General features: G+C 30.1%; 1 protein-coding gene across 1 annotated transcript in view; it reads left to right on the forward strand.

Annotated features, from left to right (window-relative positions):
* Nucleotides 1-1945: 1945 nt before the first annotated feature.
* LOC119608307 overlaps nucleotides 1946-23916 on the forward strand; it is a 52914-nt gene continuing 30943 nt past the window's right edge. The window contains 12 exon segments of the mRNA XM_037962679.1: nucleotides 1946-2129; nucleotides 3591-4021; nucleotides 4091-4173; nucleotides 5239-5385; nucleotides 5675-5767; nucleotides 5969-6132; nucleotides 6209-6304; nucleotides 6307-6373; nucleotides 7978-8140; nucleotides 8217-8274; nucleotides 8380-8463; nucleotides 8601-8733. Coding sequence (XP_037818607.1) covers nucleotides 3668-4021; nucleotides 4091-4173; nucleotides 5239-5385; nucleotides 5675-5767; nucleotides 5969-6132; nucleotides 6209-6304; nucleotides 6307-6373; nucleotides 7978-8140; nucleotides 8217-8274; nucleotides 8380-8463; nucleotides 8601-8733 — 1442 coding nt within the window. The 5' untranslated portion in view covers nucleotides 1946-2129; nucleotides 3591-3667.

The following is a 23916-nucleotide window of genomic DNA, read 5'->3' on the forward strand; positions in this document are numbered from 1 at the left end:
TCTGCATTTCAACTAATTTGTTTTTTAAATGTTTTTCTAAAAAAGTTGTGGCAACACTCTCGTCTGCAGGAGGTTGAAGTTATAAACATTAAAGTGCTGCCAAGTTTTATGTAGTAAAGTAGAGACACAAACCAAAATACATAATTTTATGTAGATAACTAGCTATGACACAAAAAACTTGACAAGTAAAGATTAGTGGACGGTATTTGCTTATTCACCACGATTTCAATATTTATCAAACATTTAAAATTTGAACAAGATTTGAAAAAATCTGCCGACCTTTATGCAGCGACTGAAAATCTTTTTTTTTATCAGATTTTGGTTAGTTAGTAAGTAAGTAAGTTAGTTAGTAGTTAGTTAGTTAGTTAGTTAGTTAGTTAGTTAGTTAGTTAGTAGTTAGTTAGTTAGTAGTTAGTTAGTTAGTTAGTAGTTAGTTAGTAGTTAGTTAGTTAGTTAGTTAGTTAGTTAGTAGTAGTTAGTTAGTTAGTTAGTTAGTTAGTTAGTTAGTTAGTTAGTTAGTTAGTTAGTTAGTTAGTTAGTTAGTTAGTTAGTTAGTAGTAGTTAGTTAGTTATAGTTAGTTAGTTAGTTAGTTAGTTAGTTAGTTAGTTAGTTAGTAGTTAGTTAGTAGTTAGTTAGTTAGTTAGTTAGTTAGTTAGTTAGTTAGTTAGTTAGTTAGTTAGTTAGTTAGTTAGTCGTTAGTTAGTTAGTAGTTAGTTAGTTAGTTAGTTAGTTAGTTAGTTAGTAGTTAGTTAGTTAGTTAGTTAGTTAGTTAGTTAGTTAGTTAGTTAGTTAGTTAGTAGTTGTAGTTAGTTAGTTAGTTAGTTAGTTAGTTAGTTAGTAGTTAGTTAGTTAGTTAGTTAGTTAGTTAGTTAGTTAGTAGTTAGTTAGTTAGTTAGTTAGTTAGTTAGTTAGTAGTTAGTTAGTTAGTTAGTTAGTAGTTAGTTAGTTAGTTAGTAGTTAGTTAGTTAGTTAGTTAGTTAGTTAGTTAGTTAGTTAGTTAGTTAGTTAGTTAGTTAGTTAGTTAGTTAGTTAGTAGTTAGTTAGTTAGTTAGTTAGTTAGTTAGTTAGTTAGTTAGTAGTTAGTTAGTAGTTAGTTAGTTAGTTAGTTAGTTAGTTAGTTAGTTAGTTAGTTAGTTAGTTAGTTAGTTAGTTAGTTAGTTAGTTAGTAGTTAGTTAGTTAGTTAGTTAGTAGTTAGTTAGTTAGTTAGTTAGTTAGTTAGTTAGTTAGTTAGTTAGTTAGTTAGTTAGTTAGTAGTTAGTTAGTTAGTTAGTTAGTTAGTTAGTAGTTAGTTAGTTAGTTAGTTAGTTAGTTAGTTAGTTAGTTAGTTAGTTAGTTAGTTAGTTAGTTAGTTAGTTAGTTAGTTAGTTAGTTAGTTAGTTAGTTAGTTAGTTAGTTAGTTAGTTAGTTAGTTAGTTAGTTAGTTAGTAGTTAGTTAGTTAGTAGTAGTTAGTTAGTTAGTTAGTTAGTTAGTTAGTTAGTTAGTTAGTAGTTAGTTAGTTAGTTAGTTAGTTAGTTAGTTAGTTAGTTAGTTAGTTAGTTAGTTAGTTAGTTAGTTAGTTAGTTAGTTAGTTAGTTAGTTAGTTAGTTAGTTAGTTAGTTAGTTTAGTTAGTTAGTTAGTAGTTAGTTAGTTAGTTAGTTAGTTAGTTAGTTAGTTAGTTAGTTAGTTAGTTAGTTAGTTAGTTAGTTAGTTAGTTAGTTAGTTAGTTAGTTAGTTAGTTAGTTAGTTAGTTAGTAGTTAGTTAGTTAGTTAGTTAGTTAGTTAGTTAGTTAGTTAGTTAGTTAGTTAGTTAGTTAGTTAGTTAGTTAGTTAGTTAGTTATTCAATTTATATTGATTTATTCAATGTTGATTTACAGCGATTTTTTGTATATTCCAACATTGACAACACTAAAAAGATACTACTTTTACACTCTCCATTTTGCGCTGTCATTCTCATTGAAATCATCTGCTTGTCAAAAGGCAGATGAAAAAAAAACTAGTCAGATTTTTTTTAGAATAATTTTCACACAAGAAAATTATGTTTGTAATTTTCAAGCGAAATTAAGCAAGAGACAATTATTGGAAAAAGTATAATTATTAATAAAAATAATGCAGTTTAATAATTCCAAAAGATACAATAACTAAAAGGTATTTACAATCTAAAGAACAACAAAAATCTAACAGGCCTAAAAATGTCAAGTGTTAAAAGAAATATTGGTTGAAAAAAGTTGAGCAATCCTGACTAGTTTTTCTTTACTTTTTTATGGTGCCAACTGACGACGCAAGTTGGTTGGTTGGCCAATCTTGTGGGTAGAAAGAGTTTGAAGAAAAATAATATTGCGAAAGTATAATTGTGTTTTAATAAAAGTAATTATTTGAAAAAAAGTAATAAGAGGTTATTATACAAAGTTTAATTACTTGTTTTTTCTAATTGGAAATAAATTATTTTGTCATGGCAGAGAAATAACAACAAGAAAGAAAAGAATAAATAGAAGTTGAGAAAAAAATAAGAACACACCTTTACGGTATGTTGGTTAAGTTTGTTGTTATTGGTAGAAGTTGTTGTTGTTCGGCAAAGAATAAATAAGAAATGAAACTGTTGTCAAAAGTACCTAAGTCTACTGTCATCCGGTACCTAACTCTAAGAATGTATTAGTAGAATTCTCAAGTCAACATAGTTGCAAAAAATAGTATTGAAAAATATTGAAAAAAAATTATTACATTTCAATTTATACTTTGAAAGGTTTCTTAAGATATTTTGCACATATTTTATCTATAAACATTTTATAAACACGTCTATTTGTTTATTATTCTATAATATTGAAAAAATAAATTATTTATTTGAAATATCTTTTTCGTTTACCATACGAAAATTTACAACATTGTTTTTTTTAGTTTTAATTTCAACCAACAAAAATTCAATGTCAAAAAATAAAAAATATTTTTTTTCGTTTGTAAAAAATTTATTATTTTCGGGCTATTAAATGTGTTTAAATTGTGCAAAAAAAATATAAAATATAATGTTAAGTGATAAAAAATATTTCAAAGTGCTATTATCCTCAAATTTTCGCGAAAAAGTTTTGAAGTTTGGAGAGAGAATAAAATTTTTACATATGTGTTGGATTTACACAGTACTCGTCTGTGAGAAGAGCGTAATGTTATTGTTGTAAAAAAATGACAGCGTTTCACTTCTTGTTTATTCTTTGTTGTTCGGTTTTTTATTATTGCTGTTGTTGTTGTTTACCCGTATAGTGGTGGATTTTAAATCAAAACATTGAAAAAAGAGAAGTTTAACAAAAACCACTCTCACTCACTTGTGCTGAGCTCTGCTCATTTTTGTTTTTTCTTGTCTTCGTTTGTCTAATATTTTCTAAAAACTTTTTGTAAATTGTTTAAAAATGTTTATTTAACTTATTTTGAGTAGAATTAAAAGAATACGGAAGTTTTGTATTTCAAAACAACAAAAAAAATTGTGTTTAATGTGTTTCTAACTCGCAAACTACAAAAAAAAAAAAAAATACTTCAAAGTGTCATGGAGTTGTAGCAATAAGTTGTGTTTCTTTTTAACAATTATAAATAGTTTAATTATTGTTAATGTGTTAATTATAGTAAACATCATAAAAAACACAAAAGGAAGCTAAAAACTACAAAAATAACTTGAAAAGTAACAACTTTAGCAAGGAAACATGGCAGATACTGCGGAAAGTGAAGTAGTGGATTCTTCCAACAATGAAATATCTATAAACAACCAACAAAATTCAACGGATACGGCACAACCTCCCAGAGAACAGGCTGCCGCCTCTACTTCACAACAATCAACCGGCTCAAATGCAGCACCTCCCGCAGCTGCTCCTTTACAACCGCAACAGCCAGCTGAGCCGTCTTTACCACCACGACAGCCGGCTGCTGTTCAAATCGATGTTAATCAAATGGCCAATGTTATCAGTGTCAGTTATTTGGCTGCCAATGGTATAAATAATCAACGTAATCGTGGTCCTGGTGTAGCCGGTGTTAATATTGGTGTTGGAGCTCCGGGTCAGGTAAATTTTTGTTAGTATTCATTGCGAGAGTTTTTGTATTTAATTGGACTTTTTTAATTTTGTTTTCAGAACAACATTATGAATATGCGTAATCGTCTGTTTCATGCCATTTACTTTAAAGTTGCCTTAATTTATGCCCAAATGTTTCCCAAGTGAGTAAAGAGTGTTTTATGGTAAATATGACTTAAGTTTACGACTCTGTAGAAAGACTATATGCCTAAAGGTTCCAATAAATCAACAATCTATTTATAAAATATCGAATTCTGATAGGCATGCTAACGGGGCACTGCTCAGTTAGGGCCTTTGTCAGTAAGTGGGACAGCAATACACCGGATTATTGTAGGTTATGCGAGGATGAGGAGGAATTGGAGTCGATCGAGCATATAATTTGCCACTTTCCTAGGATACAGAGTCTTAGGCTTAGGATATTGCGGGTCTTGCCCTCGCAGTTTACTAGGTTTTGTCAAGGGCATTAGTCACTTCTTCGACTGGGCTTTATAGGGGGGACGAAGATTTTCTCTGTTATCTCTTTATTCTTTGGGATACTGACTTACCTTCTTCTCTGCTTTTACTTGTAGTATGTTTTGTTTCTCTGATTTTGAATCATCACTCCTTGAAGGGAATCACAATGGACCTTAAGGTCTGCGAGTGGATAGGCACCGTTTTTATGGTGTATAACGCTTCTTAACCTAAACCTATAATGTGTAATTCAAAAGCGATGACACTGATGATGGACCCAATAGTGTCCCCAAACAAATACCTGTCTTCCTACTAGATGATTTAGGGAAAGTTACAGCTATTTAAAACGGAGTAAAACTTTTCGATTTTTCAAACTTTGGATTTTTCAATAAAAATTCGAAATTTTTTATTTAAAATTTAATTTTTTTCAAAAAAATCAATTTTTCACTAAAAAAACTAAATTTTCATTAAAAATTTAAATTTTCACTAAAAATCCAAATTTTCATTAAAAATCCAATTTTTCACAAAAATGTCGGTTTTAACTAGAAGTTTGATTTTTACCTGGAAATCCTTATATTCCCCAAAAAGTAAACAAATTTTTCGAACCCGAACAAAATAATTGTTTCGATATAGGGACTAGACTATAATAAATACAGACAGAGTTGTCCCAAAAGGGAAAAGTTGAAGGGACTTAGAAAGTTTTAATTCATCTATATTTTACTTGTTTTTATATTAACGTGTTATTTTCTCTTTTGCAGACCTTTCCAACGTACTTTGGAGTATTTTTTCTTAATTAAGGCCTTGCTGTTCTTTTCGGCTTTAGTTTATATACACATGTCATTTATTAAAAATCCAGCTACATGTTTGGAACATGTACAAGATTGGCCACGAGATGGTGTTTTAAGGTAATTAGGAACATCTTGAATCACTATTCCACAGACTAGTTTTCAGACTAGTGTAATGACTAGTTCCCAGACTAGTGTATTGACTAGTCCACAGACAAGTCTACTGACTAGTCCACAGTCATGACTACTGACTAGTCCACAGACAAGTCTAATGACTAGTCTACAGACATAACTACTGACTAGTCCACAGACAAGTCTAATGACTAGTCCACATAGAAGTCTATTGACTAGTCCACCGAGTAGTCTATTAAAATTTTCTTAAATTTATGTTTTTCCATTACTTTCACAGAGTTGAAGTTATTCCTAATCTTGATAAACGATTGGAAATCTATGAAAAAAATCAAGCACACGAAAATTTTATGCGTAAACTTCAATACGACTAGTAAGTACAGCCACCAAATTACGTCTAATCCAAAAAAAAATAAAAAACAACTTATACAAAATAAAGTTTTGTTTAAACAAAAATTGTTCTCTTTGCATAAGTTCTATTTTCATAGCCTTTTATATTATTCTTTTACGCTGTCACAGCGGCAACCAATTTGAATTCATCATTTTATTTTTTAAAACAAACAAAAATTTACAGTTTCTATGGTATTGGACCGAAAACTAAAAATCAATTGTATCATCATAAATATGCCACAAATGAGACTTATACTTACTATTTGCAACACGAGTCTACTTATGCCGATTACTTAAAATATAAACAATTAAATGCAGAATATAATGAAAATAATGATAATGATGATGGTGAGTTTAAGAATAGTAAATTAATTAAGTTTATAATTAATGCTCTATAATGTTTGTTTGGTTGGTTTGTTTGTAGATGAACAGTATATAGTGGAATATTCTTTGGAATATGGTCATTTACGTTTATCGCCTGCTACACGTAAACGTTTGCAAATTCCAGTGCGTGTAGTGCAATGGATCCTTTAAATAATAAATGTTTTGGTGATAAATTTAGTAAATTTCTATTAAAAGAATTGTTAGGGTAAGTATTTTATTCGGTTTACTTATTCATTTGCTTAGAATGAACTAGAACTGATCTAGAACTGAACTAGAACTAACTAGAACTGAACTAGAACTGAACTAGAACTGAACTGGAAAACTGAACTAGAACTGAGAACTACGAACTGAAAGAGAACTGAACTAGAACTGAACTAGAACAGAACTAGAACTGAAACTAGAACTGAAACTAGAACTGACTAGAACTGAACTAGAACTGAACTAGAACTGAACTAGAACTGAACTAGAACTGAACTAGAACTGAACTAGAACTGAACTAGAACTGAACTAGACAGAACTGAACGAACTAGAACTGAACTAGAACTGAACTAGAACTGAACTAGAACTGAACTAGAACTGAACTAGAACTGAACTAGAACTGAACTAGAAACTGAACTACTAGAACTGAACTAGAACTGAACTAGAACTGAACTAGAACTGAACTAGAACTGAACTAGAACTGAACTAGAACTGAACTAGAACTGAACTAGAACTGAACTAGAACTGAACTAGAACTGAACTAGAACTGAACTAGAACTGAACTAGACTGAACTAGAACTGAACTAGAACTGAACTAGAACTGAACTAGAACTGAACTAGAACTGAACTAGAACTGAACTAGAACTGAACTAGAACTGAACTAGAACTGAACTAGAACTGAACTAGAACTGAACTAGAACTGAACTAGAACTGAACTAGAACTGAACTAGAACTGAACTAGAACTGAACTAGAACTGAACTAGAACTGAACTAGAACTGAACTAGAACTGAACTAGAACTGAACTAGAACTGAACTAGAACTGAACTAGAACTGAACTAGAACTGAACTAGAACTGAACTAGAACTGAAACTAGAACTGAACTAGAACTGAACTAGAACTGAAACTAGAACTAGAACTAGAACTGAACTAGAACTGAACTAGAACTGAACTAGAACTGAACTAGGAACTGAACTAGAACTGAACTAGAACTGAACTAGAACTGAACTAGAACTGAACTAGACTGAACTAGAACTGAACTAGAACTGAACTAGAACTGAACTAGAACTGAACTAGAACTGAACTAGAACTGAACTATAACTGAACTAGAACTGAACTAGAACTGAAACTAGAACTGAACTAGAACTGAACTAGAACTGAACTAGAACTGAACTAGAACTGAACTAGAACTGAACTAGAACTGAACTAGAACTGAACTAGAACTGAACTAGAACTGAACTAGAACTGAACTAGAACTGAACTAGAACTGAACTAGAACTGACTAGAACTGACTAGAACTGAACTAGAACTGAACTAGAACTGAACTAGAACTGACCTAGAACTGAACTAGAACTGAACTAGAACTGAACCAGAACTGAACTAGAACTGAACTAGAACTGAAGCAGAACGATTGTTTCTTACTTTTCACAAAAAGTTAAAATTCTCCAAAAATGCTATTGTCTATTAGGGATATGATTATCTTCTTTTTTTTCTTGTCTTAAGCTTATGTGTTGTAATATTTTTCTAGTTGGTTTTAAATAATTTTTATATTTAAATTCATTTGATGTTTAAATATTATTTATTGTTTAATTTTATTTGTTTCTTTTTTGCAGCTATGATGATTTATTAATGGCCTCAGTACGTGTTATAGCGGAACAAGAAGAAAATAAAGGTTATTTGCGTAATGTTATAACCGGTGAACATTATCGTTTTGTTTCAACCTGGTGGACTGCATGGAGTTCATATCCCACAGCATTTTTTGTAATGTTATTATTTGTAAGTAAAATAAAATGTTTTTTTCGTGTGTTTTTAAGCTAATATTTTTTGGTTTTCTTTTTTACTTTTCAAATAGACCTTTTCAATTTCGATGTTATTAAGATTTTCCCATCATCAAATATTTGTTTTTATAGGTAGGTTATATGTGATAATGTAATAATTTAAATTTTTATTAATTTTAATTGCGATGTGTTTATGAGCTTATTTTTATATAAAATGTATTTCTTTTTTTAATTTAGTGGATCTTTTGCAAATGTTGGAATTTAATGTTACCGCTCGTTTCCCCATAGCTCCTTTGTTAATTGTCATTTTAGCTTTAGTGGGTAAGTGTAAATAATACATTTGTTTTTCTTTACTATAGTCTGTGTTATAATCTAGAAAAAGTATTAGATTATTAGTTGTTAATTATGAATATTTGATTTCATTTACTAAATATTTTGGTTTTATTTTACACCTTTAGGTATGGAAGCTATAATGTCGGAATTTTTCAATGATACAACCACAGCATTTTACATAATATTAATTGTATGGGTGGCCGATCAATATGATGCCATTTGTTGTCATACCAGTATTACGAAACGTCATTGGTTAAGGTAAGTCAAAAAGTTATTAGATTTCTTTGTTTTAATTATTAATTAACTAGTATTTTTTTAAAACTTTTTGAGAATTGTCCTTTTTGTGGAAATTCTGTTAAATATCTTCGATTATAAATGATTTTAACTTAATACTATTTTATTTTAAATTTTTCCAAAAAGTACTTTTTCTACTACTTTACTTTTTGGAGCAAATTTTATTGAATATCTAAAGTTGTCATTTAATTTATCTAAAATAACAGTTTTTTGCATTTTATTTAAAATTTTTCGATTTTTCAAAAAGTACTTTTTTAGTACTATTTAAGAAAAGTACTCTTTTTCAGAAAATGTTATTGAAAATTTTTATTTATACTTCAAAACTATTTTATATAATTTAGCTATTTTTCAAAAAGTACTTTTTTACTAATTAAGAAAAGTACTTTTTTTTTCTACAAAATAGTGTTAATAATCGTTTATTTCGTAAAATTCTAACTAAAAGTATTTTTTTTAATTTTTTTTTCAAAAAGTACTTTTTCTACTGCTTTTTTAATGTGTACATTTTTTGTTGGAAATTATTATTTTGTAAAACTAGTTCATATCTTTTACGATAAATTTTATACTCTTTTTTAATGTTTTCAAACTCTTTAAAAAGTCCTTTTTAGCTACTACATTCAAAAAGTACTATTTTACTACTTTTTAAAATTTTTTTTATAAAAATTATATTAAAAATCGTTTACCTTGGCGAATTTTAAACAAAAACTGAGCTTTTAACTTTTTTCTAAAATAGTACTTTTTCCACTACCTTTTTATTTTCTTAAATTTTACTAAAAAATTGCTTACCATAAGAAAAATTAAGTTATGCCTTATAAGTTTTTATAATATTAATTAAAGTTCATGCTTAATAACTACATTTTTAATATTTCAAAAAGTACTTTTCTACTACTTTTTCAAAAAAAGTTTTATTTTTCTAAAAAAAATACTTCGAAATGGTTTATTTCTTCAAAATCTTTAATAAAAATGATTGTTTTTAATTTTTTCACAAAAAAAGTACTTTTTCTACTACTTTTTTATTTTTGTACCTCTTAACAAACAATTGTTTACAATAAGTTTATTTAACAAAAATTTGGTTATAACTGATAATTTTTCATAATATTAATGAAATTTTAAGCATAAAAATGGCTTTTTTAAACACTTTAAAAAGTACTTTTTTACTACTTTTTCCAAAAAAGTTTTATTTAAAAAAAAATAGTTTGAAAAATAGTTTGAATTGAATTTCTTCAAAATCATTAATAAAAATGATTTTTTTAATTTTTTCATAAAAAGTGCTTTTTCTACTACTTTTTTATTTTTGTACCTTTTAATAAACAATAATTGTTTACAATAAGTATATATAGTATATAAATAAGTCCTTTTTCTACTACTTTTTTAAAAAGTAATAGTACTTTTTTACTACTTTTTCCAAAAAAGTTTTATTTTTCTAAAAAACTTAGTTCGAATTGTGTATTTCTTCAAAATTATTAATTAAAATATTTTTTTTTTAATTTTTTTTATAAAAAAGTACCTTTTCTCCTACTTTGTTACTACTTTTTCAAAAAAAGTTTTATTTTTCCAAAAAAAATTTATTCGAAATTGTATATTTCAAGAAACTCTGATATAAAAAAGATTTTTCACATTTTTTTTTAAAAAAGTACTTTTTTATTACTTTTTATTCAAAAAGTACATTTTAATACTAATTTTTTGTAAAATCAGTTTATTTAAGAAAAATTGGGCAATACAACATCATTTTTATTATATCAATAAAATTTTAAGCTTAAAAATTAATTTTTCAACATTTCAAAAAGTACTTTTTTTTTAATACTTTTTCAAAAAAAAAAACGTTTTGTTTTTAAGAAATTTAGTTAGAAATTGTTTATATCTTCAAAAAACAAATTTTTCAATGTTTCCAAAAAGTATTTTTTCTACTACCTTTTTTCAAAAAGCTGTTTTTTACTACTTTTTTTAAAAGAAAAATATTGTTTAAAAAAATTTGTTAAAAGTTATTTATTTCTAAAGATTTAGAGAGAAAATTTTTAGCATAAAATTAATATTTTTTCTTCAAATAGTACTTTTTTCATACTTTTTTTTAATACTAATATTTTCACATATTTGGTTGTAAATCCATCCATAAATGATTTTGTAATTATTTTTTCAAAAAGTACTTTTTCTTTTACAAAATAGTACTTTTTTACTATTTCTTTAAAATAGTTTTATTTTGTAAGAAATTTAGTTGCAAATTGTTAATTTTTCAAAATTTGTTTATAAAAATATTTTTTTTTTTCAAAAAATACTTTTTCTACTACTTTTTTCCAAAAAGTACTTTTTCTGCTACTTTTTTAAAAAAGTACATTTTAAAGCAAAACTTTGGGTTTAATAAGTTTATTTAAGAAAAAATTTGAGGATTTTGTTAAATTTAGCCAAAAAGTACTTTTAACTTCTAATAATAAAAAGTATTTTTAGCCACAACGTTTTACACTGTAACTGTAAAATGCAATTAGATGCTTTTAGATTGTGACATTTACAAGAAAATTAGTACTTTTTTAGTACAAAAAATCAGACAAACATCATTGTAAATGTTTTATCAAACATTTAAGCTTTTCAATAGAACTTTTTGTTGACATTATTTTTAGTTTATTTAATAATTCTACGAACATTTTATTATAAATTTTTAAAATTTATATTAGTTTTATATTAATTCATTTAAACGTTTCTTATGGACGTTAAACATTAATATTTCACAGAAATACAATTCAAATTTTATTGTCATGTTTTTACATTTTTAATTAAAATAATTTTAAACTAATTTGCATTTTAAACCAGAATAAACAACCTTTGTAAGACGAAAAAAAAGAAACAACTCAATATATTTAAAATAATTAATTAAAAACCATTTAATTTAGTTTATCAAAAGAGAAAGGACAACAAATAGAACGTTTTGGCAAGTGATGAAACATAAAATGAAACTGTTTAGGCCAAATAGGTTTAATTAATGCCATTTACTAAAATACGTAAATATGTATATATCCCCCTTGTACTTTATTATACCATAAAGGTTTACCGGGGTTAGCAACATACAAACATTGCTATCTATCCCCTGTACTTGTTGTTATGGTTTATAATAAAAATAAACGAGTATTTTAATAATGTTTAATTTATATTATTAACAAAAAAAGACAAAAAAAAAAAAAAATTAAAAACAAAATGTTGCTTCTTCATATTTCCCCAAAAATTATTACCCAAAAAATATGAGTCCAAAAACCACTAATAATTAGGATGTTATTAATTTAATATTCCTCCCTGTTGCCTTACGTTTTTTTGTTATCATTTTCAAGCTAAAACAGAAAAGATTCCACCGGGTATATTTAATATACAATAGCGCTAAAATTAAGAGTATATTGTTATAATAACAATAATTATAACAACAATATGCTGAATATTTAGAAAACAAATCAATTATGTCTAGTAATAAAATTAATATGAAATTATGTTTAAAGATAAAATATGTTTATTTTTAGTATCATATTTGGGTTTAAATTTGTTAAAAAAACGTTGTATTAAATGCATAGTCACGGTCATAATTTCATAATAATTTACTTATTACCATGTCGAAAGTGGAAGGGCTAAAACCAAAGATAGAGCGCTATTCATTTGATTCTTAGAAAAAGAAACTGTAATAACATCAAATTACTTTTCTTAAAAGAGCACAGACAGACCCACCGCCGAGCGGTTCCTATCTTAATAGGACGTTTCTATATACTAGATATAGATCAGTTATAAATAAACACCATATGTTTCCGATCTTACAGCGGAAACAGAAATTGTCGAAATTGATCGCAGATAAGCAGATCATTAGGGCAAAACCCTGGAGTAATCAATATGACTCAGAACTGGTAGATAAAAAAATTCAGAGAATCTATATTCAAAATCCGGAAATCGAGATATAATATAGTTTAGCTTAACACAGCACTAGCTTCCAGACAGAAGGCCGAGTTAACACATGATTTGTAGAATGAATATTTTCCGACAGCCAGAAAACAATTAAAGTGAGATCAGACGATAAGACAAAAACTGAGATTGTATTGGACCGTAAGAAAGCCATAACTGTTGAGTTGAAATGTAAAAATTGGACTATAAGAGAGCCATAACTGTGAATACTCTATGTGTCACTCTGGGTTAGACGGAAAAATATCAAGTATGTCAGACTGGAGGTCGTGGGTTCGATTCCCACCATATATAAAACCGTTTAACTAACCTTACCGATAAAATTAATTTAGAGATTTCATTGTAAGAGAGCCATAACTGTCAGAATGTATAATAAGTCCAGGAAGGTTAGTAATTAGTGTTCAGAGGTCATAAGTTCGATTTCAGACGGAGGCCTAGCTGTATTTATTCTTTCAAACTAACTCAAGTCTACGAAACTGAGTTTCTAAACATTGGACGATAAATTCTTTCATATATGTCTCTCTCTATAAATATATATATATATATATATATATACAATTAAGAGGTTTGACGTTTATAATTGCTTAAGTTTATCGGCTCTTACCGGCTCATCGTAGTAGTTCAGATCTTGTGTATCCTAGAAGCTTACTTTATCCAATACAGTAAGGGCGTTGTTCATATAGAACTCTGTTACATCTGTAACTTTCCTGAAAAACTACTGGAGTACATGATCCAGTTAGGTAATCCCAAACCTACTCCACTGCAAGCATAATTAGAGTATATAATCCGTTCAGTAGTCCTATGTAATGCAGGAATGCACCAGGTTCGTTTTTAAAACAACAGACCCAAAAGGCCAGCCCTACACAGGATCATGTAATCCCACAGTTTTAGCAAATGAGTAGTTTTGGGATAAGTATGATATAATGAATGTGTAGATTACTTGGTCCTCACCTAGTGGCCTCCGGTAGGTTAGTGGTTAGTGTTCTAGTCTGGTAGACCGGAGGTGGTTGGTTCGATTCCCACCTGAGGCACTGGTTAAGGAGCGCACAACAGGCCCGATAGAGGCCTAGGTGTATGTCTTCGGATTTGATGTACATATGTACATCCTCCTTTCAAACTAACTAACTAACTAACTGGTCCTCACCTAGGACTTGGATTAGGTTAGGTTACGTGGGTTGCTCGCTAGTTAGTGAGTTCACCCGGAGGCCTTGTGGCCCATGCCCATACCCTTAGAATTGCCATTTCCTTTCCATTTCTAGTAATTATACCAGTTAGAAGCCTAATCGATTTCTTACTAAGAAACAAGAGAGTCCTGGTCCTATCCGTTGTCAGAGTGGGCCAGATCAGTCTCGATATTCTGGTGATATTTGACCACCTGAGTCATCTATTAATTTTGATAGGGTCACCAGGGGAGTGTGAATATCCCTTTGCGCAAGGGTTAAGTCTAGGAACGATACTTAGATTGCATATTCATCAGATATTTCATTTCCCCGGATGCCCTCATGTCCTGGAACCCATATCAACTCAACGTGATGTCGTGTCAGTTGTGCCAATGATTGAATACAATTGAGAAGACATTTCCACTTAATAACTTTGGAGTTAAGAGCCTAGATTGATGCAAGCCCGTCTAGGTATATATGTATGGTCTTTTCGAGATTTAGTTTTCGGATTCTTCTCCCGTCTGTATCGATGGCATATATCTCTGCCTGAAGAACCGTATATATCGACCAAAGTTTCACAGTCAAAATACTGAGTAACATATTTAGTGTCCCAAGTATGACACCAGCAACATATAAGTTCATGATACCCACGATTCTCTAAGAGCATTTCCAATAACCAGATAATGCAACTCCTACGAGCAACTGGTACTGGATAGGAACTTCGGTCAGCTGTGAGTTATTTCTCCTAGGATTGCAATAGCATCAAGATGCGAAAAGTACACCAAGATAACATAGGGAACCCTCATGGTTCAAGTAGTTCAGGGGATTTTGAAGCAGTTAACTTCAAATTATGTTCATGGACAATGTCCGTAATAATGGCCAGATATTGAGGAGTTTTGGGGTCCATAGTTGTGCAAAAAGCTTGAATATAAAAAGCTGAATATCTTGCAAAGCTTTTCATTAGTCAAAGTGTGATTACTTTCAGAAGATAGAACCAATATTTTAACTCAGTTATCTTTTCACAATATCAATAAGTCGTTATATGTTCGCAATTAGGCGTTAATGTGTTCTCTCGTGAATATTTCTCTTTTAAAAATCAGATTAAACACTTATTAAGAATTTTCATTGTAATCAAAGATTACATAAAGATTAGCCGCTTCTCTCTTTTTTGAAAATAATGTTATTTCTAGTCTAGTAAAGTTAAGGTGATAACATGAACCGATATTAGTAAGTGTGGGGATAACAAGTAAGTTGTAAACGTAATGCTAAACATCTTTAGGTCTTGAAAGCAGTCTTAGAAGTTTAAGAAGAAAGTACAAATTTCTTTTTTAGATTTTCGTTACAATAAGCATGTTTATGCATGTCCAAAGTTCATTTATATTAAGAAAATCGAAAAAATATGGAAATGTAATTTAACTCTTTTCTATCATCCCTCCACCTGACCATTCTACAAATAACAGAAAACCACAATTACAAAACCAAAGTGTTTTCAGGTTTTTCATAATAAATTTATTAGAGAGTATTTTTCTGTGCACAACTTTCTTTTTCTAATTCATAGTTGTAAGTTTAACCAATGGCACTTAATAAGGCTTTTCCTGCATAGTTTTTTTAAAGATATTTTTTCCTACTATTTTCATTTTGTTTTTACAAAAAAATGGCAGTAATATACATTTTGTCAACACTTTTGTAACATAATGAGAACACACCGATTTTTGGTTTCCTAACATCGTTTGGTCGCATGTCCATTGAGTTGAGAACACTACAGAGTTCCGAGGAAAATTAATAAACAACAATTAAAACCCCATTGAGTTTATAATTATGCAAAAGTTTGGGATTTGAACTTTACCATTTATCAGTGATGGGCATTTAAGATTCCCTACAACCGATTTTATTATTTTTACTTGTTTTTATAAATGTTTTGTTTATGTTTGCATGTAGTATTTTACGTTCGTTTGTAATAATATGAAATTGTGTGTAGGAGTACTTTTTTCTAACATTTTGCATTTGTATCCTCTTGGTTTTTTTTTTTGTTGTTATTGCTAGTGCAAAGAGGACTAGAATTGAAGTAAAATAAATTTCATTTGTTGTCTGTCTGTCTGTCTGTCCGTCTGTCTTTCTATCTCTATGTAAGTATGTAGTACTGATAATATGGTTTTGAAAATTAACTTTGCTTTGGTTTCATTGGTTATGAAAGCTTTACCCTTTAGGGTTCTTTCCTATACAAGGCTTAAATTACAAAATTCTTAATTTGTCCAAGTGGTGCCAGAGTATACCAGTAGAGTAGAGTTTTCTCCGAAAGTTACTAGAAAAAACCAAAGCAAATAAAATATAAATAACAAACAACATATTAAATGCACAAAAAAAAAACCATACTGGGAAATAGGCCACAATGTTATAAAATTGAGTAAAGTAAGGTATGGCACACAAAAAAAAAAAAAAAAAAAGAAAAACAAATTTAAATGAATATTCCTTAACCACACAGTTATATACCTTAATACTCTGGGGTATATTTCAATATCAATTAATACAAACGTGTACCAAAACCAATTATATATTGTAAAGGAAATAGAAGGATTTGTATTGGGACTATGGACCAATCATCACTAAGTTTACTTTTGTTCTTGTTCTAGTTCTGTTCTAGTTCTGTTCTAGTTCTGTTCTAGTTCTGTTCTAGTTCTGTTCTAGTTCTGTTCTAGTTCTGTTCTAGTTCTGTTCTAGTTCTGTTCTAGTTCTGTTCTAGTTCTGTTCTAGTTCTGTTCTAGTTCTGTTCTAGTTCTGTTCTAGTTCTGTTCTAGTTCTGTTCTAGTTCTGTTCTAGTTCTGTTCTAGTTCTGTTCTAGTTCTGTTCTAGTTCTGTTCTAGTCTGTTCTAGTTCTGTTCTAGTTCTGTTCTAGTTCTGTTCTAGTTCTGTTCTAGTTCTGTTCTAGTTCTGTTCTAGTTCTGTTCTAGTTCTGTTCTAGTTCTGTTCTAGTTCTGTTCTAGTTCTGTTCTAGTTCTGTTCTAGGTTCTGTTCTAGTCGTTCTAGTTTCTAATTCTGTTCTAGTTATGTTCTAGTTCTGTTCTAGTTCTGTTCTAGTTCTGTTCTAGTTCTGTTCTAGTTCTGTTCTAGTTCTGTTCTAGTTCTGTTCTAGTTCTGTTCTAGTTCTGTTCTAGTTCTGTTCTAGTTCTGTTCTAGTTCTGTTCTAGTTCTGTCTAGTTCTTTTAGTTCTGTTCTAGTTCTGTTCTAGTTCTGTTCTAGTTCTGTTCTAGTTCTGTTCTAGTTCTGTTCTAGTTTCTAGTTCTGTTCTAGTTCTGTTCTAGTTCTAGTTCTGTTCTAGTTCTGTTCTAGTTCTGTTCTAGTTCTGTTCTAGTTCTGTTTCTAGTTCTGTTCTAGTTCTGTTCTAGTTCTGTTCTAGTTCTGTTCTAGTTCTGTTCTAGTTCTGTTCTAGTTCTGTTCTAGTTCTGTTCTAGTTCTGTTCTAGTTCTGTTCTAGTTCTGTTCTAGTTCTGTTCTAGTTCTGTTCTAGTTTCTGTTTCTAGTTCTGTTCTAGTTCTGTTCTAGTTCTGTTCTAGTTCGTTCTAGTTCTGTTCTAGTTCTGTTCTAGTTCTGTTCTAGTTCTGTTCTAGTTCTGTTCTAGTTCTGTTCTAGTTCTGTTCTAGTTCTGTTCTAGTTCTTGTTCTAGTTCTGTTCTAGTTCTGTTCTAGTTTCTGTTCTAGTTCTGTTCTAGTTCTGTTCTAGTTCTGTTCTAGTTCTGTTCTAGTTCTGTTCTAGTTCTGTTCTAGTTCTGTTCTAGTTCTGTTCTAGTTCTGTTCTAGTTCTGTTCTAGTTCTGTTCTAGTTCTGTTCTAGTTTCTGTTCTAGTTCTGTTCTAGTTCTGTTCTAGTTCTGTTCTAGTTCTGTTCTAGTTCTGTTCTAGTTCTGTTCTAGTTCTGTTCTAGTTCTGTTCTAGTTCTGTTCTAGTTCTGTTCTAGTTCTGTTCTAGTTCTGTTCTAGTTCTGTTCTAGTTCTGTTCTAGTTCTGTTCTAAGTTTCTAGTTCTGTTCTAGTTCTGTTCTAGTTCTGTTCTAGTTCTTGTTCTAGTTCTGTTCTAGTTCTGTTCTAGTTCTGTTCTAGTTCTGTTCTAGTTCTAGTTCTGTTCTAGTCTGTTCTAGTTCTGTTCTAGTTCTGTTCTAGTTCTGTTCTAGTTCTGTTCTAGTTCTGTTCTAGTTCTGTTCTAGTTCTGTTCTAGTTCTGTTCTAGTTCTGTTCTAGTTCTGTTCTAGTTCTGTTCTAGTTCTGTTCTAGTTCTGTTCTAGTTCTGTTCTAGTTCTGTTCTAGTTCTGTTCTAGTTCTGTTCTAGTTCTGTTCTAGTTCTGTTCTAGTTCTGTTCTAGTTCTGTTCTAGTTCTGTTCTAGTTCTGTTCTAGTTCTGTTCTAGTTCTGTTCTAGTTCTGTTCTAGTTCTGTTCTAGTTCTGTTCTAGTTCTGTTCTAGTTCTGTTCTAGTTCTGTTCTAGTTCTGTTCTAGTTCTAGTTCTGTTCTAGTTCTGTTCTAGTTCTGTTCTAGTTCTGTTCTAGTTCTGTTCTAGTTCTGTTCTAGTTCTGTTTTAGTTCTGTTCTAGTTCTGTTCTAGTTCTGTTCTAGTTCTGTTCTAGTTCTGTTCTAGTCTAGTTCTGTTCTAGTTCTGTTCTAGTTCTGTTCTAGTTCTGTTCTAGTTCTGTTCTAGTTCGTTCTAGTTCTGTTCTAGTTCTGTTCTAGTTCTGTTCTAGTTCTGTTCTAGTTCTGTTCTAGTTCTGTTCTAGTTCTCTTCTAGTTCTCTTCTAGTTCTGTTCTGTTCTAGTTCTGTTCTAGTTAGTTATGTTGTAGTTCTAATTTAGTTCTAGTTATCTTCTAGTTCTAAACTGTTCTCGTTATGTTCTACATTACTGTGACACCATTTGCAAATTCTAATTTCAAATTTTCAACAAAATATACTTTCATGCATTTAACTACATACTTTAATTTGCGTCATTTCAACAAGTAGCAGCAACAAGCGTCCAACCAAACAACCAACACATTGGTCACAAACAAGAAAATAGAAAGGAAAACAACAAAAAAGTATTAAAAAAAACAACTTCAATACCATTATAACATCATCATTTAAGTCAACATTAGAAATAACAAACCACACAAACACATTTACTTTAACACAAAGTAAATTGATACTCAAAGGTACCCAAAGGATATTGGGGGTTGGGTGGTCTTGATTGTGGGTGCCGTTGGCCCAGTATTTATAGAAATAAAATAGACGAGAAAACCCAGCCATTAGTAAACATTTAAATAAGCATTTCAATAAACAAAATAGAACAACAAACATTTATGCACTGACACAACACAACAACGACGACGAAACAAACAGCAATAATATAAATTGATTATTGAAAATAAAAAAGGAAATTCAGCAATGTAGGACAACAATCAACAATTTACTTAACAAAACGAATTTAAAAAACTAGTTGTGAGTTGATTCGGCTGTGACGAACTTTACATAACCACCATCAAACCATGTAATCAGGAGTACTAGCACTAGATCAGTTTGTGTTGAATTCTAGTTCATTTGTAGTTCAGTTCTACTTTGTTCTGTTCTAGTTCAGTTCTAGTACAGTTCTAGTTCAGTTCTAGTTCAGTTCTAGTTCAGTTCTAGTTCAGTTCTAGTTCAGTTCTAGTTCAGTTCTAGTTCAGTTCTAGTTCAGTTCTAGTTCAGTTCTAGTTCAGTTCTAGTTCAGTTCTAGTTCAATTCTAGTTCAGTTCTAGTTCAGTTCTAGTTCAGTTCTAGTTCAGTTCTAGTTCAGTTCTAGTTCAGTTCTAGTTCAGTTCTAGTTCAGTTCTAGTTCAGTTCTAGTTCAGTTCTAGTTCAGTTCTAGTTCAGTTCTAGTTCAGTTCTAGTTCAGTTCTAGTTCAGTTCTAGTTCAGTTCTAGTTCAGTTCTAGTTCAGTTCTAGTTCAGTTCTAGTTCAGTTCTAGTTCAGTTCTAGTTCAGTTCTAGTTCAGTTCTAGTTCAGTTCTAGTTCAGTTCTAGTTCAGTTCTAGTTCAGTTCTAGTTCAGTTCTAGTTCAGTTCTAGTTCAGTTCTAGTTAGTTCTAGTTCAGTTCTAGTTCAGTTCTAGTTCAGTTCTAGTTCAGTTCTAGTTCAGTTCTAGTTCAGTTCTAGTTCAGTTCTAGTTCAGTTCTAGTTCAGTTCTAGTTCAGTTCTAGTTCAGTTCTAGTTCAGTTCTAGTTCAGTTCTAGTTCAGTTCTAGTTCAGTTCTAGTTCAGTTCTAGTTCAGTTCTAGTTCAGTTCTAGTTCAGTTCTAGTTCAGTTCTAGTTCAGTTCTAGTTCAGCTTCTAGTTCAGTTCTAGTTCAGTTCTAGTTCAGTTCTAGTTCAGTTCTAGTTCAGTTCTAGTTCAGTTCTAGTTCAGTTCTAGTTCAGTTCTAGTTCAGTTCTAGTTCAGTTCTAGTTCAGTTCTAGTTCAGTTCTAGTTCAGTTCTAGTTCAGTTCTAGTTCAGTTCTAGTTCAGTTCTAGTTCAGTTCTAGTTCAGTTCTAGTTCAGTTCTAGTTCTAGTTCAGTTCTAGTTCAGTTCTAGTTCAGTTCTAGTTCAGTTCTAGTTCAGTTCTAGTTCAGTTCTAGTTCAGTTCTAGTTCAGTTCTAGTTCAGTTCTAGTTCAGTTCTAGTTCAGTTCTAGTTCAGTTCTAGTTCAGTTCTAGTTCAGTTCTAGTTCAGTTCTAGTTCAGTTCTAGTTCAGTCAGTTCTAGTTCAGTTCTAGTTCAGTTCTAGTTCAGTTCTAGTTCAGTTCTAGTTCAGTTCTAGTTCGGTTCTGTTTATTATATTTCTGTTGTTAATATTCTAAAAAGATTTTTTTAAGATTCGGCGTCACCCAATTTCGATAGAATTCAATATAGGATTTGAAATAAACAAAAACAACTCATTCTCTTAAATCTTACTTTGTATATATTGACATACAAATATAAAGATAAATAGACAAACAAATGCTTAGACAAAAACATTGATCTTGTAGTTCCGTTTTTCGTAACGAAATTTATTTCTTAATATTAATGACTACGCACGTTAAAGTACTTTAAGCAGAAAACGAACCTTTTTTTTGGAAAGTGGTAAAATTAATGCCATCATGCTACAACACTCCCACAACACACTGTCAGTATAGAGTAGTTAGTCGTGGTTAATGTTTGGTTTGGTTTGTTTTCTTTTCCGTCCCTGGTTCCTTTTGTTTGCTGGATAATGGGTGAAAACAAACCTAACCAAACTCATGGTTTGGTGGTCACATGATGAAACTGATGGTTTGTTGTTTGTTTGAGTGTGACCTTTTTGTTTTGTAGGCTTCTGTAAACCTCTCAATTTCACCCCCAATTTAACCAATTTTCCTGTTTTTTTTTTTTTTTTTTTTGCGTTAAGAGGGTGGGAAATCTGAGAGTTGTTACCAAAATTAAAAATTATAAAACATCATCATTTTTAAATTTCAAGAGTATATTTAGTAATTGTATATATGTATAGTATATTGGTACATAAATATGTTATCTTTAATATTATATATAGATTTTTTTTTTCGTTTTTTTGGTTTGTTTGATGAAAACATCTTTTTGTTGTTTGCCTTAAAAGAAATTTATTTACATCAATTATTCATTTAGTTTTTTGTTAGTTGTGGGCACAACTTAAATGACTAGCAACCAATTTCAAACAAAAATAATCACTTAAATCAAGGTTTTTCCTTAATACACAAAACCATTTATAAATTATAATTTTCAATTCTCCGAAGGGGAGAATATTTTATTAACTAAAGTAGCGAACAGCAGCAGCCAAACATTTATAAAATTTGAAATTGATACTTGGGCGTAGGAGTTTTTTTCTGTGTCCCAGACAATGTTTAATTGATAAAACTTTAAGAGGAACAAAAACAAAATCGACTCGTTAAAAGTTGTAGATTTCAAATAAATTATTTAAAGTTTTTTAGTGCGTTCCCATAAATGTTAAGTTAGTTTGTAAAAACATTTTGGTTTTAATTAACTCCAATAAAAACATTTTGAAAAAGTTGATTTTTATTCTGCAAAATATTGTGAATTATTTTTCCAGCATTTTCAAGTCGGTAAATACCTAACATTTCTCAGTAGTTTAATGAGGAAATTTTAAATACATAAACGGATTTGTTCGGTTCAGTTGGCGTTCTGTTCTAGTTCAGTTCTGGTTCAGTTCTAGTTCAGTTCTAGTTCAGTTCTAGTTCAGTTCTAGTTCAGTTCTAGTTCAGTTCTAGTTCAGTTCTAGTTCAGTTCTAGTTCAGTTCTAGTTCAGTTCTAGTTCAGTTCTAGTTCAGTTCTAGTTCAGTTCTAGTTCAGTTCTAGTTCAGTTCTAGTTCAGTTCTAGTTCAGTTCTAGTTCAGTTCTAGTTCAGTTCTAGTTCAGTTCTAGTTCAGTTCTAGTTCAGTTCTAGTTCAGTTCTAGTTCAGTTCTAGTTCAGTTCTAGTTCAGTTCTAGTTCAGTTCTAGTTCAGTTCTAGTTCAGTTCTAGTTCAGTTCTAGTTCAGTTCTAGTTCAGTTCTAGTTCAGTTCTAGTTCAGTTCTAGTTCAGTTCTAGTTCAGTTCTAGTTCAGTTCTAGTTCAGTTCTAGTTCAGTTCTATTCATGTAAACGAAATTTTACTATTGCAATGATACTAAACACTCATTACCGAAAACATGTTTATTTTCTTAACAATTAATTAACACTATCAGGTTGAAAATGACCAAAATGTTAAGCGGCTTATAAAGAGCACTTAATGACATTAAGTTCTTAAAAGCCTTTTCATTCAAGTGTTAAAATCTCTAAACTTACAAGAATTTAAAATATGTATGTGAAGCAGTAAACAGGCATAGAGAGCCAGTCAGGCATGCTATCGATAGAGAACAGCTAAGACCAATATGTGCTAAATTTAATTAAATTTGAATAGTTTTATGAAGGAATTAAATTACAGCACAATATTGGTAAAATTAATAGCAACATATTTTCATTATTTATTAAATAGTAGTAATCACCTGTTGCGATTCATTACTCTGTGATGCATGTGGTAATAAGTTGTCATTACTATTCCTTATTGTATTCTGCATAAGACAAATTTTTCACCTTGAAAGTTTCCTTTGAATTTGAAGAAGTAAAATGATATTCATTTTAATAACAAACATCCATATCTGCTTTCAGATATCTTTTTAAAATGATTTCAAAGAATTTTTTTATACATTTACAATTATATATTTTTATTTCTCTATTCTGTTTATCTTTGGATTCATCTGTCGTTATTTATATATTTACGTTTGTCATATTTGTACGATATGCTTTATATTCTCTTGTCTGTTTTAGTCAATGCATTTGTCAATCAGCCAGTTTCTACATTATTTTTTTTTGTTTTGTCTGTCTACATACTACTTTTTCTCAGGATGTCATGGTTTTTATTTAAATTCCTACTTTGTATAATAAATCTGTATGTCACTTACATACATATGTACTTTCTACAGCACCACAGACATTCATTGTTTGTATGTATAACTCCATATCATCTATCTGTTCATTTATCCAACCATCCATCTATTCATTCACTCAGTCAGTCAAGACAGTCATACAATCCATCCAAAAACACTTGTGTTGTCAGCAAGATTGTTTTTCGTTTTTGTCGATTGAGTATTATTACTTCCAGTATTACTGAGTATGTAATGTAGGAGTACCAATTGATCTCCAGGATTTTTCAAGAATTTTATTTAAATTTTTTTACTTTTATTTTTAAGCATAGAACATCAGAAACTGAACTAGAACTAGAACTGAACTAGAACTGAACTAGAACTGAACTGAACTGAACTAGAACTGAACTGAACTAGAACTGAACTAGAACTGAACTAGAACTGAACTAGAACTGAACTAGAACTGAACTAGAACTGAACTAGAACTGAACTAGAACTGAACTAGAACTGAACTAGAACTGAACTAGAACTGAACTAGAACTGAACTAGAACTGAACTAGAACTGAACTAGAACTGAACTAGAACTGAACTAGAACTGAACTAGAACTGAACTAGAACTGAACTAGAACTGAACTAGAACTGAACTAGAACTGAACTAGAAC

The sequence above is a fragment of the Lucilia sericata genome, unplaced genomic scaffold (genome assembly GCF_015586225.1).
Source record: "Lucilia sericata isolate MDLA Ls3-8-SP2 unplaced genomic scaffold, ASM1558622v1 Contig000819F_arrow, whole genome shotgun sequence".
Lineage (NCBI taxonomy): Eukaryota > Metazoa > Arthropoda > Insecta > Diptera > Calliphoridae > Lucilia > Lucilia sericata.